Source organism: Columba livia, chromosome 21 (assembly GCF_036013475.1).
Source record: "Columba livia isolate bColLiv1 breed racing homer chromosome 21, bColLiv1.pat.W.v2, whole genome shotgun sequence".
In the NCBI taxonomy this organism is placed as follows: Eukaryota; Metazoa; Chordata; class Aves; order Columbiformes; family Columbidae; genus Columba; species Columba livia.
The window spans coordinates 1,836,607-1,854,381 of record NC_088622.1 but is presented as its reverse complement, the minus strand read 5'-3'; the positions used below and the strand labels follow the sequence as shown (position 1 = coordinate 1,854,381).

At 53.9% G+C, this 17,775-nt stretch overlaps 1 protein-coding gene across 5 annotated transcripts; it reads right to left on the bottom strand.

The window, feature by feature from the left end:
* Nucleotides 1-1,827: 1,827 nt before the first annotated feature.
* TMEM240 (transmembrane protein 240) lies at nt 1,828-17,612 on the bottom strand. Of its 5 annotated transcripts, none has more exons than XM_065037467.1 (5): nt 16,595-17,612; nt 15,796-16,082; nt 15,469-15,575; nt 8,638-8,846; nt 1,828-6,709 (listed from the first exon to the last, which is right to left on the bottom strand). In XM_065037467.1, the coding sequence occupies exons 2-5, from the start codon at nt 15,850-15,852 to the stop codon at nt 6,561-6,563; spliced, it is 522 nt and encodes a 173-aa protein (XP_064893539.1). In that variant the 5' UTR covers nt 15,853-16,082; nt 16,595-17,612; the 3' UTR covers nt 1,828-6,560. The 5 variants fall into 5 exon arrangements, with proteins under 5 accessions (XP_064893539.1, XP_064893541.1, XP_064893543.1 ...); XM_065037469.1 differs by having other exon boundaries at nt 15,469-15,610; nt 16,595-17,135; XM_065037471.1 differs by lacking the exon at nt 15,796-16,082 and having other exon boundaries at nt 16,599-17,602.
* Between the last annotated feature and the right edge of the window lie 163 nt (nt 17,613-17,775).

The following is a 17,775-nucleotide window of genomic DNA, read 5'->3' as shown; positions in this document are numbered from 1 at the left end:
TCTTGAGAGCACGTGGACACTTGAGCATTTCTGGTGCGTGTTGAGATGTTCTCTGGCTGGTGCTGCTTGTATCCCAAGGGGCAAAGTTCTTTCCCCTTGTGCAGCCCAGATGTTGCTCTCTCTACTAAATGAAGTCTGCTTTTTTTAGTTTATTTTCCTTTAAAAAGGAAGGGAAGGATAAGTAGAGTCATTTCTACACTTCACGCTAGGAACTCGCTCCTGCCTGCCGAATAGCTGTGCCGGTCGCTGTCGCTGCCGCTGCTCACGTGGAACGCCACAGGAAAGGAGAAAAAAGGCCACCTGTCATTGTTCAACTCCTGCCTCATCAAAGATTTAAATGCAAGGCCTCTGTCACCTCTGCCAGCCTCATCAGTAGGTTTGGTTTGCTGTCACCTCACAGGATGAATGATGTCCCTGTGGAGGTGGCACCCAGCGAGCTGTTTGTTAACACGCCGTGCAGGGATCTAGGATGGCAACCTCGGGCTGGGGTTATCTCCTCGCCTTGACACTGAGTGAGTTATGAGCTAATAGCACTTTATTAAAATAGTATTTTGTATTGGAGAGCAAACCTAAGAGCAGATGGATTAGCAGGCAATCCATCACTCCCAATCTGTGCCACTGCCAGCTGAAACGCCTTCTCTGTGCTTCAGCATTGCAGCTGGGAGACAGATTTATAACGTGGTCATCTATCTATCCTCAATTGCCATCCATTAATGTATTTACTTTTGGCTGTGATACACGGGGAGGAAAGTTCCGTTGTGCACGTACAAGGATGCGAACGCCGCACACTCAGCAGCGCGTGTCCCGAGCTGCAGGGCTTTGGGGAGACAGGAGGTTCCGCAGGAAATGTTTCTCTGCAAACCTGTGTTTGTGTTTTGAACACTGATTCTTTTATAATCCATTGTCCGTGGCTGTTTCCATTTTATTGCGATGTCCTCCAGCTCTTGCCCTAAGTCTAATTGTTCTCGCCTAACACAAGTCAAATCATTTGTCTCTGCTGCTGGCCAATTTTTACCCCCAAACATAGCTGGATATGCCAGTGCCTGGAAGCCTCAGTCAGTTCCATGACAACGGCTCCCTGCCTTGCTGCCTGGCTGGGTTTTCTCCTCTCTCCTGCTGCTGTGGGTTTTATTCCTGCTGGGGGGGTTTCTTTGCTTGGCTGTTGGGTTATTTTGTTGCCGCTCTGCTTTCACACGGTGTCTCCACCAAGTCTGAGTGAGCTGTGCCCAGATTTACCCAGGCTTGTGGAACAGCTCGTGCATCAGCATCTCTGCGCAGAAGGAGCGAGTCCCACTCGGTGTCAGACTCGCTCTGATTGCGTCTGTGTGGTCCCATTCCAGGACAGAAAAGAGCAGAATGAAGAACATGAAAGGGCTGGTTCATGGTGGTGTTGTCGCTGCTGTAGGGTGGAAAATGAGCTCAGGTCTCCATGCCTAAGCCCTGCACCTTGCAGCCTTCTGCCTTGAGGCAGGAGAGACCCAAACTCCAGGGGAAGCTTGCACGCAGGATTTGCTTTTAACATTAAAATGTTTATCTTCTTTTTAAATCAGTCTTGGACCTTAGAGCTTCCCTGTGTTTCCCATGAGTGGGAGACAAGCAGGGTAAGATCTGGGACAGCGTCTGATGATGTAACATAATCTGGGGAGACTGCAGAGCCGTTCTCCATGGATGGGCGCTGGGCACAGCTCCTCCCCGCCCCATTCAATCCCTGTTCGCGCCTCCTCCTCTCCGAACCCCCGTCCTACCCGGTGACCTGCGGGCTGCAGCCTCGGCCCCAGGAGCATCGTTCGCTTCGAAGGGTTGGAAAAAACACTCAGATCCAAAACATGCAAAAAACTATTTTACTGACAAACAGCAAAGGACGGGCTTAGTTTCGGGAGCTGAACCGGTTACCTATTATACAAACATTTTATTGAAAGGGAAGGAATGGCTGAAATACACTCACTCGTTGACCCAAATAAAATCACAGTGTGCTTTTTCTATTGCCTCCCATACCCCCAAGCGCTCTTGGCCTTCGGCTGCTCCCCGTAGCTTCAGCACAGCGTTGTCACGACTCCCAGCAAACTGGAGGTGACATTTGCTTGTGCGAGTGCATTTAATAAAAAAATTAGCCATTATTGCTTTTCAACCACAGTAGAAGAGAATATTCTATGATTAGACTCGGAGCGGAGTATAATCTCTCTCTGTTAGTATCATCGTGTTGTACCTCTTCCTGCCTGACGCATGCAAAATCGGTTTGAGTGCAGAAACAAAAAGGGTTAGCAATCAGGGAAAAGAGCAATCCCAAGTTTTGTTCCTGTGTTCTCATTAATCTTCCTAACCCGTGTGCTCTGTCCTGCAAGGGTTTCCAGTGTCACTGGTGTCACCCCTTCGTGGACATCCCAGGGTGCAGAGGGACCTGGAAAAGGAATGAGTGCGAATGGACGGGAGGTGCTGGAGAAGGGGAACAGGTACTGGAGAAGGGCAACAGGCTTTGTGCGGCGAACACGTGGTGGGCACACATGGATATAAACACTCAGACGCCTGCTGACACACACACAACTGGAAGGGTGTCCTGAGAGCCTGGACTCGCTCTAGAGCTTCTTCCACCTGCCCGCACCTTCCTGCTCCTCTGCTTCCTCCTGTGCCCCAACAGCCACACACATGGAGGCTGCAGGTCTGGCTTTTTAGTTTTCTTTCTTTTTTTCCTTCTTCAGTAAGTTCATTTGCTTCTTCGTACTCTCCTGGGCACCACAGTGACGGGGAATTCTCACCTCCATCCTAAGGTAGAACCAGTGGTCCCTACCTCACCGATCATGCCCTGTCTGTCCCCACCTGCCTCTCCTGACACTGGATTGTACACCTGCGTCACCAGCATTGCAAAGCGTTCGATCCCAATGTCCTTCTGTTTGTACCCGATGCTCTAGTAGTAGAATTACACCCAGAGGTACTCTGGGAGCTTCTCTCGGCTGTTTCTGTCTCCAAGGATGGAGACTCCACAACTTCTCTGACAACCTGTCCCCGTGCTTGGTCACCCACACAGTAGAAAAATGTTTGCTGATGTTCAAATAGTCTCCTGTGTTTCAGTTTGTGCCCATCGTCTCCGGACACCGCTGGAAAGAGCCTGGCTCCGTCCTCCTTGCACCTTTCCTTCAGGTATTTATACACATTGATCCCCCTGAGCTTTCTGTTCTCTAGACTGACCAGCCCCAGCTCCCTCAGCCTTTCCTCAGAGCAGAGATGCTCCAGTCCTCCATCATCTTCATGGCTCTTTTCAGCATCCCTTTTTGTCAGGGGTTCTCTTCTCCCAGCGAAGTGCAACTGGAAAATGAGGTAGAAAGTAGCAGTGAGAGTAACTAAAACCGTCCCACCGTGCTGTGGACGCCTGAGATGCGCATTCTGGGCTCTGTTCTGGTCTTTTACTGGTTATTGACAGGTGCTGCCAGATACTTCAGCAAAGACGGGCCAGTTGGTGTGTTCCTGGCTGGCTCAAGGGGTAGCTGAGCAGTAAGATGACACGATGGATGGATGGTTGGATGGATGGTTGGATGATGGATGGATGGATGGATGGATGGATGGATGGATGGATGGATGGAATCACAGGACACATCTTCTCAAACGGTTCTGGCTTTGGGATCTTCCTTTCAGCAGTTGCTTGTAAGTGGCTTCTTGGATTTAAAGAAGGAGCTGCTGGTTGATGCGGTGGATTTCACCAGCCTCTGCTTTTCCCCACACCTTTCCTTTGCCGCAGATCCCAACCACCAGCACACACCCATGGGCTGTGCGGGCGGCCAAACGCGGGCTCCTCACACCAGAACTGCGGGAGAACATTTCCATGTCAATCCCAGCTCTGAGAACTGGCACATCCAGATTTAAGCTCTGTCTCTGCTCTAAAAATAGCCCCTCCTGAAGCGGCACAAAATTCCCTCCCACTATCGAATTCCGCAGGATCCTCCCTCAAAGCATCTGGCGGGTGCGCGCTCAGCCTTGGTGACACTTCCCACTCCTTTGTCCCCACGGAGCTGCCACCACAGACGCAGCTGGAAGCTTTGCAGCCCCGTGTTCTCTTCCCCAGGTTCTAACCAGCACCTCGTCCAGCCCTGACCTTGCCGTGTCCCCTCCCTGATGCCAGAGTCACTTTCTCCCACCTGAACCTTCTGTGTTTGGGGCTGTTGCTGGGTTTGGGTTTTGCTGTTGTTCTTTCTGTGGGTTGGGTTTTTTGGGGTTTCTTTTATATATTTTTGTGTGTGTGAAGACTGGATCAGAGGCAAGAGAACAACAAACAAGTCAACACTAGCACGTCTCAGACAATTAAACGAGGAGAAAACACCCCCACAACCAGACGAAAGCAGAACGAACACACGCACAGGAGAAGACGACGGTGCAAGGGCGGACTTGACAGAGACCCGAGCTGCGACAACAGGAGCGACCGCGCTGGGACGAGACAGCACGACGTCGGGCGGCGTTGGGACGGCTCCCACCTTGAGCAGAACCGGGGAGGGGACGGGACGGGGACACGGTGTCGCGCAGAGAGCGGCGGGTGCTGCGGGGGAGACGCGACGCTGGCACCGGCGCTTTGCGGCGCTCAGAAACCAGCTGCCTCTTCTGCTCATTAGGTACTAACAGGTGGCTGCAGACATCACAACCACGGGGGGTCCTGAATGACAGACAGTCGCGCAGACAGACGTGAGTAGAGACCGGGCAATTGTTTAGGTCCAGACAGAAACTGAGGCTCAAAGAGGCACCAGGGACTAGCAAAGGTGGGAATGGCAGAAAATTGGATATTGGGCTCTTGGCCACTTTTGGGGCTTGTACAGAACTGAACTGATCCCGGGCAGAGGAAACAAGGAAAACAAATTTAAAAGGACACAGAAGCTGGAGCAGGGACTCATGGTGTCCTTCTCCCTTCACAGGCATCGCAATGAAACCATAGGAGGCCATTGACAGAGTCAAGGAACCCATAGAAGAAATCAGCAGTTCCTGATAATATTAATCATCTGCTTGTTCTGGATGTTTCCCCCACTTAAGCACAAGCCCACTCGATACCAAATGAGGAATGAAGGAGAAATGATGGGGATTCAGGGCTACCAACTGAAATTCTTGGGGCTAACGTCTCCTTCCCTTATTCCGCTCAGTAAGAATCTCTGCACTGCAGCTGCTCAACATCTGCACAGCAATGCGCTCCGGGCGCGTTTGCTGCTCTCCCCCAGCAGAACACGATGCTACGGGAACCAGACACCACCCCGCTGTCCCCGTGCTTTATCAAACAATATTCCTCTAGATAATACTGGAAGTACCGGAGGTCTCTGCCTGTGGAGGTTGGTTCCAGACACTTGACAGCTGCCTCGAACCCCACACCTAAGCTGCGACCAGGGGAAGCAAAGGCAAAACCACGTTAGAGCATCCTCGTACTTTGATTCAACCCATCCTTGGGATGCTGGATCTGTGGATGAGTTTGGCGTCAGGCCCACGTCTCGCCGTGTTCCTCAAGCCAAGCCCAGTGACGTGCTGTTTCAGGTCAGAGCAGTGACATTAGAAAAGAGGTGGATGTTCTTGTGCGGGAGGAGTGAGAACATTAACAGGACCCGCTCGATGCATCGTCAGTGTTTCTGGGGTGGTATCAACCGGGGTCTCAGGCTCCCCCACTAAGAAGAGCAGGGAGAGCAGCTCGTTTCTCCCCAGCAAAGAGCAGGGGGTGTTTATGAGCAGAGGGGTAGGATCAGGGTACAAATCAGCTCTAACATCATTCAACTCAATCCACTTCTCTCCACACATCAGAAGCAGCCCCTCTCCATTAGAGAAGAATTAACAGCACCGACACCAGCAGGGTACCGTCAGTATAAAAGTGGTGTAAACCAGGCAGCCCCAGCCCTGTTAAACAAACTCATACCTTGTGGTACTGCTCCCCTGGTACAAAGATTTCCTGGATTGCTTAAGGCAGGTTTCAGTGTATAGCAACGCAAAGAACAAATCCATTATATATTCCCAGGACTTCCTTCCCCCACAGCGACTCCCAAAACCCACGAACCAAAGCAGAGGGGCTGCTGTGCTTCCAACCCCCTGCCCACAGTCCCCATCCAAACCTGCGGCCGGCCAAGCCATTCCAGAAACAGGAGGAACAGAGCGGAGCAAAACCAAGCCAAGGGACCAAAGAAATGGGGGGTTCAAGCTCTTGGATGAGAAATTCTGCATCTTCTTCATGTTGTCCCGCCTCCATACCCGTGGCCAGCATTCCCCACAGGGTGGCTGGGTGAGCAGGACAGCGCGAATGCCGGGAAACGGGGGCGGAAATATAATGCAAATCTCTTTTCTCTTTTTTTTGTTTGTTTTTGTTTGTCTGCTTTTTACATATGTACACAAGTCTGACAATAAAATGTGGAACACAGTGCAATGTCTTGGCTGCGTAGCATCCAGGACTGGCTTAGTTGTGCATGGTGGTGTGCCACAGGGACACCCGGATGGGGAAATAAAACCGTGTCCTCGGGGCTTCCACAGAGGAGCAACCAGGAGCTGCTCCCGGGCAGAAGAGCAAAGTCCTTGTGTGAAGCGCTCACTGCAGTCTCTGGCGGGGAGGACGATCCTCAGAGGTGCCGTGGGCTCGGGTGCCCGTTATGGTACAGCTTCTGTTTGATGTGCACCATGTTCCCGGTTGCCTCCTCGTACTGCCTGTGGTGACGTTTTCTGAACTCCTTCAGGTTACAAAATTTGGGAATCCACGACCAGGAATTGTCTGGAAGGCAGAAAGGAGAAGGAAGATGAGGGATTCCAGTGTGTTCTCCTGCCTTGCCCAGCCCTGCTGCATGCAAACCGGGCTCAGCCCACAAACCTTCCCCTGTAGCAACATTTCGGCTGCCATTCACTTTTGTGAGAGCTTTGGGTCGTTTCACACCGAAATACACACAGCCCGGCCCCATCAAGGAGAATCTGAAACTCCCAGTGATCTATAGACTGTGTAAAGTTGAATTATTGCCATTATTGGTATGTGCCTGCTCTGACCAGCACTGCAGCTACTATGAAGCGCAACTGGATGTCTGAGCTCCCATAGAATATCTTCTATTTTAAGAAATCTCTTCCATCGGGAAGGAGCTATAGGTTATTCTAACAGACCAAAATTGAAGCTGATCGGGCCACAACGTGACGTTGAGTCATTGCTAAGTGGTGCTCTTGTCTTTCAGGGAGGGCTCTACACTCCGTACCAGTGCAGTATTTTGTATAACCCCCCACCCCGCACAGCCACAGGCACCGTTTCTATCTTTAGAAGGAAATTTCAGCCTAGGTACTCATTCAATGAAGAAATAGGTAAGGGCTTATTGCCTTTAAAATGACTACATTTGCATAGTTGATTTGAATGAAGAGGAAACACATAAAAGCTCAATATTCATTACTTTGCACAGTATATCGGCCACCCCCTTCTTAAAGCCTTTGAATATGCACACACGGGGAGAGTTAAAAATGAAAGAAAAAAAAGGATATTTCAGCTTAAATACTAAATTAATTACTAGCACTGCCCTGTGTTACTAAAAATAAAAATCTACGCAGTACTCAATCGCAAGGAGGTAGGTTAGATGGCGATAGCGTGTCTGTGGGTCTGTAATGAGAGGCGAGAGCTGGGAAGAGCAATATTGCTGCTCTCACTACGGCGTCTCCCCCAGCCCGGCTGAATTCGGCAGCGTGACGAGACCACGGCCGGGGGACTGAGCAAAACCGGTGTCACGGGCCCCAGGTCGGCTCCGTCCCTTCCGACTCGCTGGAAAATGTGACAGTTTGCCTGGAAATGGCCTCGAGAGAGCCCTGGACCAAAACTGCCCCAGCGGGCTTGGGGAGACTAATGAAAGATTAATATCGTTTTGAGCCAAGCTTTCCGAAAGAGAGAGTCCGCTTCCCTGATTAGAATTTCTGACAGGTGACTTAACAGACACCGTCAGAGTCGGAGAGGGTGAGATTTGTAGGTAGTACAATGGAATTTCAAGTCATTCAGTATTTTAATAGCTTTTCTGTCCTTTTTTCCCCCCTCTGACAATTAAAGTCAATGGGATATCCATGCAAAGAGGGGCAGTGGGGCCTCTGAAGGAGCATCTGTTGGTTGTGTTAGTTCAGGTTACACAGAACCCCAGAATGTCAGGGGTTGGAAGGGCCCTGGAAAGCTCATGCAGTGCAATCCCCCCATGGAGCAGGAACACCCAGATGAGGTTACACAGGAAGGTGTCCAGGCGGGTTGGAATGTCTGCACAGAAGGAGACTCCACAACCCCCTGGGCAGCCTGGGCCAGGCTCTGCCACCCTCACCGGGAAGAAGTTTCTTCTCAAATTTAAGTGGAACCTCCTGTGTTCCAGTTTGTACCCATTACCCCTTGTCCTATCACTGGTTGTCACCGAGAAGAGCCTGGCTCCATCCTCCTGACACTCACCCTTTATATATCTGTAAACATTAATGGGGTCACCCCTCAGTCTCCTCTTCTCCAGCTCCAGAGCCCCAGCTCCCCCATCTATCAGCCTGGCTATGGGCAAAGATGTCGCTTTATCAACCAGCCCTTTGCAGCACGTCCTTGACGCTTCCCAAAGCAGAACCCTCAGGGCGAGGATCCTCGGCCATTTCCACGTAACTATTGCTGTTTTCTAAAGCCATGGGCAGAGCGGGGAGCCCGGGGGCTGCACTTACCATACCGCCGGCTGGTTCTCCAGGCCCGCACTGCGTAGTGGAGAACCCCGTCCATCCACACCAGAAACCAGCTTATACAAAAGCCCAGCAAAAGTCCCAGCATCAGATCGATCTCTTGCTTGGTTACATTGTCAGTCACAAAGTAATTCTCCGAGGAGTCCACCACCGACTGGTCCCCGTCATACGGAATAACATAATGGACGTGATGCCTGTTGCGGGGAATAGAAACGGGGAAAAGCATCAGTGGAGAAGAGCAAAGTGCGTTTATTTCCCATCCAGTGCCTGTTCTTGTGGCCAGGGCCTGATTTAACACAACTCCATTGAGTTTCTACCAACATCCCCAGGAACAGAAGTGCTGTCTTGGCTTTTTGTGCTTTTGTCAGCGGAGGAATTGGCAAGAGAGCGAGATAGAAAGGATAAAAACCCGAACCCACGCCTGGAACTCGAGTCGCATCCCTGACACTCGGGCTCTCTGTGCCTAAGTTCGTCATCTGTAAAACGGAAGATAATATTAAGGACAGCATGAGGTTGGAGGGGTCACCCCTCCAGAGACATAAAGGGCAGCACAGCATTCGTGTTGGCGGGCAGAGGTTAATAACACTTTCCTCCTGTGAGTACACACAGTGTGAGGATTGAGAACGCAGCCCTGCGAGTGCAATCACGGCATCCTGCTCGTGGGGTTACAAACTCCTCTGCTGTGCAGCACCAGCAGCTTCACAGCGCTTGCCCAAGCTGTTCTGCTTCATGTCCCGTCTCTCAGAACAAAATAGAATTTTCTTTGGTTGGAAAAGACCTTTAAGATCATCGGTCCGACCGTTAACCAAGTCCACCTCGCCTACATGGAACGTTTCAGCTGTTACTCCCGTGTTTGAAGGACCATGTTGTTCAAAGCCCAGCGGCCGGGAGAACCGTAGTGTTCCCCTGTGAGATGTTCACAGCCATGAGGAAGCACTTGGAAGCACGCGGTGAATTCATCGTCCTGGGGCAGCAGAGGGCAGGGACCCCGCAGCGCTCCTGGAAAGCTCACGCGAGCTCCCCGACCATCTCAGGTTCTCACCGGCGTGGTTTGGCCTCCCCACAGGCGCATCCCCAGTGCTCGCAGCCCAAGGCCAGGCCACGGTTTCATGGGTTCTCCCCAGCATCACCCACCCGCACAGCATCCCCCGCACCCGCATCCCTCCCACCCCCACGGACCCGACCCTGCTCCCACACGCAGGCGAGGACGCAGTCGCCGGAGGCCTCTGAATATGCATGAAGCGCAGGTTGCTCAATAATCACGCCTGAGAAACGTCCAAATATTTACGCAAACAAACCTCCACTCAAAGGAACCTACTGAAAACAGCCCTAATCTCAGACACGGCTTAATGGAGGCACCTGCACCAGAGGCACCAGCTCCCGGCACGTAGGGCTGGCACACAACCTGGTGCTGTGGCACAGGGGGTGGGAAGCAGCAGAGCAGCTTTGCAGAAGGGAAAAAGGCAAATCTGACACACATCCCATGTGCCACGCGTCCCCAGTCACTGTCAGCGATACCCGGCAGGTCCTTAACTTGCTCCCTTTTGCTTCTTGTAGTACAGAAACAGCCTAAGGGCTGAGTCCACAAACACCTCCAGAAGCCTCAACTCCCTGAAATGCTCGAGAGCTTGAGTTGCCTCAGCAGGAGCAGAGAACCCAATGTTCTACCTGAAGCCTCCCTGTGCACAGCATCACTAACCCGCAGCCACCTCTGGGGCTGAGAGAAGCAAAACCTCCCAGACACACCGAGGACAGACCCGTTCCTAGGACACGAGTGTGGAGCTCTCTACACCCAGGAGGTGTTTTTTATGAGAGGTCTCAGCTCTGTACTTGAGTCCTGGGGTACAGTCCTCCCAGTGCCAAACTCCCCCGGTGCTCAGGAGCAGGGATGTGCCTGCAGCACTTGCATTTCTACACACACACGCAGCACCTCAGGAACACGGGACACTCTCCTCCCATCCTTCACAAGATGTTTTTCCCACCACACAATCTGCTTTTCTCCACCGCTCTTGTACTCTGCTTGCAGGACACCGTGGGAAGGGACACGGTCACCTCTGGTCCCTCTCCTGGGCACAGCTGAGTCCACACGCTGCAGCGGGATCTCCTCCAGCTCTCCCAGTCCCCTTGGCCACCGCTGGGCTGAGCGGCACCTTGGGGGCGGCAGGAAGGGCCCGACACCCCCGTGGTGTCTGCAGCTCCTTTCTGCGTGCCGAGCCGGCAGCTGCTCTCCTGACGCCAGGTTGGATTTGCTGAGCTGTCCCCAGCCAGACAGCACCTGGCTCGGGTGAGAGACTGAAGCTGCTGGGCAGAAGGAGCGCGGCGTTTGTGTCTGTGCATGTGTGCTCGAGCTGGGGCATCCCTGTCCCCTCTCCCAGACTTTGTGACAAAGGGGGAAAACCTTCCCTCCTCCCTCCCGGGGCAAGCGGAGCGGAGCTGTGGCCAGCACGGCTGGCAAGTCTCAACACAGAGCTGCCCAAAGCGCTATTGTCCCTTCCAGTGACCTTGCGTGCGTGCTGGCTGCTGCAGCCGACACACAGCACCGGAGCCTTGCAAAAAGCGCCGCCGATCCCTTGTTTTAAATGCAAAGAGCCCGTCACCGCCTCTACACCCTCCGCTCCCCGCGCTGCCGTGGGCATCACTGGTACCCTGGCTCAGCTTGGCTCCCTCCCGAGGTGTCCGTCTGTCGGTGGCAGACGTGTCACATCTCTCAGGCTCACGTTGCAGCTGTCACAACCCAGCTGGACTGACCCGTTCCCCAGCTCCAGCAGGATTTGGGGGGACATGGCTTGTCCTCCCCTCCTGGCTGCCCCCCAAGATGTGGGGCTGCAAGCAGAGTGAGAAGGAGGTGAAGAGCCTCTGTCCTGCATCCCTGTCTGACCTTGCAGCCTCTCTGCAAACACAACAAGCAGCCCAGCACCTCCCAGGGCCATTGCCAGCACTGCCAGGCTGCAGAGCGTGCGGATGGCACCGCCGCACAGGTGGAAACGTCTCCCCGGGACCCTCCACGCTGCAGCAGCCCCGGGAAGCAGCCGATGGCACCGCAGGGTCTCGATGCTCAGGAGATGCACACGCAGCCTGAGACGGGATCAGGCCCAGAGAGCAGGGGTGAAGTGTCCCTTGGGCAGAAGGAGGTAACCTGAGGGTTGCCCAGGCTGCTTGGCTGCTGCGTATTGGCATTTTGGTAAGACTGACACTCAGGCTTTTCCAACCCTGCTCGCAGAGAGAGGCTTTGCCTGGCAGGAAAGACCTACCCAAGGTCACTCAGAAGGTCAGTGACAAGGAGAATACATGCCAGAGCTCTCGAGGTCCCTGTCCTTTCCCAGACAGGGAACTTCCAAGCCCCTCGGGATGTTTTGAGGGGTCCTTGCTCCAGGCAGGTGTCACCTGTTCTCTCCAGCTCGCCCTGCTCCCACAGACGCCCTTTGGTGTTTTTCCTTTTGCATGACATCACCCAGCTCCTGATCTGCTGCCAGCGCTCTGCTTCCCGACAGGACCCTTTCCTGGCTGGGACGGAGCCGTTGGGGCTGTGCCACACTCCTGCAGCCCCGCACGGCCCCGCTCTCCCGGGGACAGGTGTGTCCCAAGGAGGTGGGAACAGAGAGTCTAGGCTGCCTGCGTGCCAGAACACAGCGGTTTTAACAGCCTGAACATCTCCACATGCTGAGGACGGAGGGTGCTAAATGTGGCTGTCACCCCCTCTTCCTCCAGCGAGGAGGCAGATGTTGGGAGAGGAGCAGTCGCTGCCAGCCCAGGCACGTCTGCAGGCTCAGCAGCAGCACCAGGTGCCAGGGCCAGCCCTGTCTCTCTGCTGATGTTCTCGCTCCACGCGCCATCATGACATCAGATTCCCTCCCCAAGCAACTGCCAGGACTGTTTTCCCCCCGAACAGCTGCGCTTTGGCCTCAGGGCTTCCAACAGGTTTCCCTCCTTGGCTGTAGTGCTGCGGGGAGGGCAACCGAGTGGGAACGCACCTGTCCAGCCTGACAGCAACACCCCGCCGCACAGATCATAGAATCACAGAAGGGTTTGGGTGGAAGGGACCTTAAAGCTCCCCCAGTGCCCCCCCTGCCATGAGCAGGGACATCTTCACCAGCTCAGGTTGCTCAGAGCCCCGTCCAGCCTGGCCTGGGATGTCTCCAGGGATGGTTCATCTACCACCTCTCTGGCCAACCTGGGCCAGGCTCTCACCACCCTCAGGGCAACAATTTCTTCCTCATGTCCAGCCTGAACCTCCCTCCTTTAGTTTAAAACCATCACCCCTTGTCCCACCACAGAAGAGGACATTTGCTCTCACCCACAGCCCGGGGCACGACCCGACTCAGCTCCCAGAGCTGGACCACTCCTGTGGCAACGGCACCGTCCAGCCCAGGCTCACCCCAACTGAAAACAGCGGCTCAGTGGACATTTCTGCTTAACAGACAGCAAATAGACCGCCTGTTTCTTTGCAGAGTTGCACAGGCACCCCGGGCAGCATCACCCCCAGCCCCACGCAGCCGGCCAGCCGTGGGGTCCAGTCCCCGCAGCCACGGGCAGGCGTGGAAAACCACACAGCAGAACCTCCACAAGCACCTTCTCCATTCTCCCATGTCCAGCAAGATGCTCCAACAACCTTCATTTATTCTAATTCCTCATTCCATTCCTGCAATATTTACTCATTTTCCCCCCTGCAACACACTGAACTGCAGCCAGTTCCCTCCTCCAAGGACTCCCTTTGGTAACTGGTAAATTAAGAGGCCTTTATCAGTCCCTGGTACCCTTGCCCACAACATGCTCCAGGTCACATCCTTGCCCAGCGCAAGGCAGAATTGCTTATGGCTTGTGCTCTGTGCACTAAACCTTATAGAAGGGACAAAGCACATTCAGCATCACCTGCCTTTTAAATCAGAAAACTCGGGCGGCAGGCTTGGGGATCACAGATCAAACCTGAGCATGAGGCCAAAGTCCCATCATAGTGTGACGCTTCGTGCAAGCGTCAAATACCTCAGAGCATCAACACGTCAGAAATGATGCTCATGCCCAGCAAGAGCCCATGGCCAGGAGTAGACATGGTTGTGCTGTTTCTGATGGCAGGAGCCATCACTTCTACGTACCTAAGGCAACTGGTAAACTTGAGGTCCATGCTTGACAATTTGGAAGCTCTTTTGGGCACTTTCTAAGAAATGAGCTATGTCTGGAGAGAGTGCTGTGGTTAATTTATCTGCCTCAACAGCATCTCTGCAGACACAGAGGAGAGAGAAGTGCCCCTGCCACCTCCTCAGTCCTGGGCAGAAGAGACATTCCACTAATACCACCCGTGAGACCTGACGCTCCAGATGATGTTCAAGTCTATTACCAGTAACCAATTTGCAGCACTGCTGAACACAGCTGTGACAAGTAAAGAGAAAAACAGGTTGAAGAGGCAGAGGAAAACTCAAACTAGTGAAAAATATCAAGAAGGCTCAAAAAATTACCTAAGAAAAAGACAGTCCTTGCCAGAAAATAAGTCAAAGACACTGGACATTTATCCACAGCGTTCCTAGTTGGCCCTAAGGCAGAGCTGCCCAAATAGCTGGGTATTGATATTCAGGGTTTGCTCACTAGATCACTCAGGGCCTGGCTGCGTTTGGCCCTAAAGATGCTGCTTGTGCCTTCTATGCTGTTCTGGACAGGAGTCTGGGGAGGAACCGTGGGGAGAAAGACACCGGTCGCCTTTGGGAGTGAAGCAGAGCGGAAGGGCAGTTTCCCTTTGTTAAACGATGCACATCCCAGTCCCATCTTTGCTTCCATGTCAGGGACGCCAGAGGGATGTGACACCTGGAGATGGGATGCAGCTGGTTCCAGAGGCAGCTCCAAGAGGAGAAAAGCTCCATGGAGGTGTTGGCTGTGCCGGGGAGGGCTCCCCCAGCCCGGCCTTCAGCTGGCACAGCCCCAGGCTGCTTTACTGCCCCCAGCCCAGAAACTCTCCAGCAGGCAAGAGCAACCGGGCACAGGGGACACTGAGGCCTCGAGGAGCGTGGGAGCAGGATCCCAAACAACAGTCCCGTGGAGAAGAGAGAAATCCAGCTCCCCACAACTCGGTCCCCAGGCTCTAACCCAGCCGAAGTTGAGCACCTCAGCGATGACACGCAGCACAAGAAGTGCTGTGCTGTTCAGGAGGATTGAGCATCATTGCCAAAGAGCCGTGCAGAGAGGCAGGTATTTGTCCAGTCATAAACTTGCACACAGCAGAGACATTGCTCCTTGCACAGAATCCATCCCGATGCTCTCAGGTTATTAAACGCTCCAGAAAAGCACAGACCTCGGTGTGCTCTGTCCAGAATCATTACAACTCTCAGGAGAAAAGCCACAGAGAATTAAAAGCTGATCAAAGATTACAAAGCCTCAAAGTGACACTGTCCTAGACAGCAACACTCCTACCTGGGCACAGATCTGCTCGGTTCTCCAAACCCTGTTCCGTTTAAAAACCACCAACCACAACAGCCAGACCACAAACACTCTGAGAAACAACACAGCCCAGTGACAACAAAGGCAAAATGACAAGCGTCTAAATGAAAGTTACTTTCCCAGGGCTCACAGATGCATATACACAAGTATGGGCACAAAGGAAAATGGGCTTCCAGGCCCACAGAAAACTCTTTTTCTGAGGAAAAGAAAAATACACAAAAAAGCAAGCCTGTGTTCACGCAGGAGCTGCTGAGGAAGGTGAGACACAGCCAGAATGCAAACATGGGAGTCCAGCCAGCAGCAGGCGGCCGCTGGCCACCGCCTCGCTGTGCCTTCAAAGAGGGGGTGGGAAGGGGCTGGGGGGCAGGAGAGGGCTCGCTGCAGGTCACTTACCTGCCACAGTTGCAGTGACAAACTCGGTCTTCCCCTCGCAGATGCGGTAAGATGTAATTGTGAAATCTGTCCAACAACGCATTCATGTCCATCAAGCAAGCTATTGCCTGTAAGAGCCCATAACCAAGGCATCTGGTCAACTCTGGATGATGGAATAAAACATTGACTCTAGTTTGATTGCCAAAGACTGAAGCGGTCATAAATAAAATAATCTGGGGTGTTTAATGGGGCACACACACATGCACACACACACGGAGGTGCACAGGCGAAGGGACAGCGCGGGGGGAGGGCGGAATGGAGGGGAGGGAGATAAGCAAAATCTCTTACCATAACGATAGAGGCGCCCAGGATCATGAAAATCATGGTGTTTGCATTCATGGACATCAAGAGGGAATTGCCAGCGGTCGGGTCCGTCCGCCCCCAGCCCGCGGACGGCGAGCGGCGGCCGCGCTATTCCGCAGAGCCCAGCCCGGGGCGCATCGCGCTCGGCCCCGCTCGCTGCGGTGCGGCGGGGGGCGAAGGGGCGGCGGGGCGCCCCCCGCGCACACCCGCGCTCCCCCGGGCCGGGGCTGCCGCGGGCTCCCGAGCCCTCCCCGTTTTACTTTTTTATCTTTCTAGGACAAACGTGACAGGTAAAAAAAAAATAAATATATATATATATCTATATCTATATATATGTATATATATATATCCCTTTCCGGCGGCCTCAGCCGAGGGAGGTGCGCCACGTCTCCGGGAGCGGGCACACACCGCCACAAGCACAGCCCTTCATGCAGCAATTGGAAAGCGAGCCAGCCAAAACCAGGGGGGGGATAGAGGGGGAGGTTGGGGGAGGAGGAGGCAGGCTGCAAAAATCACCCAGTCCGGGGGAGCCTCATTGCATCCTCTTCCCCGACCCTCCCCAAAATCAGCCCCCTCCCATTGGGTGCACAAAAAAAATAATAACCTAAACCCCAAACCACCACCCCCCTAAAAATAACCCACCCTCCCGGCTCGGGGCTGCGTGTCCCCGCTGCTGGGAGCCCCCGGCCCAGCCCCTCCCGGGCCCGGGGGGAGGGATGCGGGATGCAGCGGGGAGATGCGCCCAGGCAGAGCCGGCCGCCCCCTCCCCAGCCCGGGCATTTACCTACGTGGGGAGGCGCTGCTCCGGGAGCGGCTCATTGCGAGCGACAGCAGCAGCAGCGACAGCTCTGCGGACCTGCCCTTGCGGGGCTTCTCCCGCCTCGCCGCCGCACGCTTTTCCCCAGCGAAACCCCGGCGGCAGCGGCGCTTGGCCGCATTTTGAATCCCACACGCCATCCTCACCCCGCCCTTCCTCCCGCCCGGGGTCGGCCCCGTCTTCCTCGCATCCCGGAGGGACCACGGGCCGGCCGGGCGGTGCGGGGGGGACCCGGGAGCCCCGAACTCCGCCGCGCCCCCGCGCTTCCCACGGCACCTCCCTCCTTCCCCAAACCACGGCCCCTCCAGGGGGGTCCCCCAGCCGTGTGCCCCGGCCTGGCCCGGGTCCTGCGCCCATCCCGGGGAGGATGCCCGAAGGGGCACCCGAAGGCGGCTGGGGGTGCCCGACTCTTCTTTGAGGGTGTTTGCAACAGAACTGGGAGCAATTCCCACCTCCACCAAGGATCTCGGCTCCCTGAGTGATGCAGACACAGAAGACGTGCTTGTTTTTGTGGCAGAAGCGAAATTATCCCCCCCGTACAACTTCATCCCGTCTATCAAACCTGAGATCTAAGGTCCAAGCAAAAGGTCGCGCTCCAGGTTCTGCCGCGGTTTTATTTCAGCGCGCAGTTGGGTCAGTCCAACTCGGGCCGCGTTTAGGAGCCTCTGGGAAAATAACAGACAGTGACCCGCCAGCAACTTTTTGCTTGTTTGTTTGTTGTTCTCTTTGATGCAAACCGTGCGATGGGGATGAACAGATCACACACAGGTTGGTGGTGGTTATGCCGGGCAGCGGTTTCCCCTCCAAATCCTCAGCCTTCCTCAAGGTTATCTTCACCTTGCTGGAACACAATTCATCTCTTTTTCAGGCGTCTTGGGGCCATCAAAACAGAATTTGCTTGTTCTGGGTTTTGCATTCTTGCATATTTGTTTTCCTTGTGTTCCTCAGGCCACAATCAGCCTCCTTATGTAATGACTTGTGTTATATAAACTCCACTCTTCAAGGAACAGTCATTAACCTACTACTGGGTATTGAAAATACCAAAATACTGTCACACAATTAAAATCACTAAATGGTGTCCTCAAATTAGAGCACACATTGCATTGCAGGGTTGATTTTTTTAAATTAAACCACACCCATGAAACATT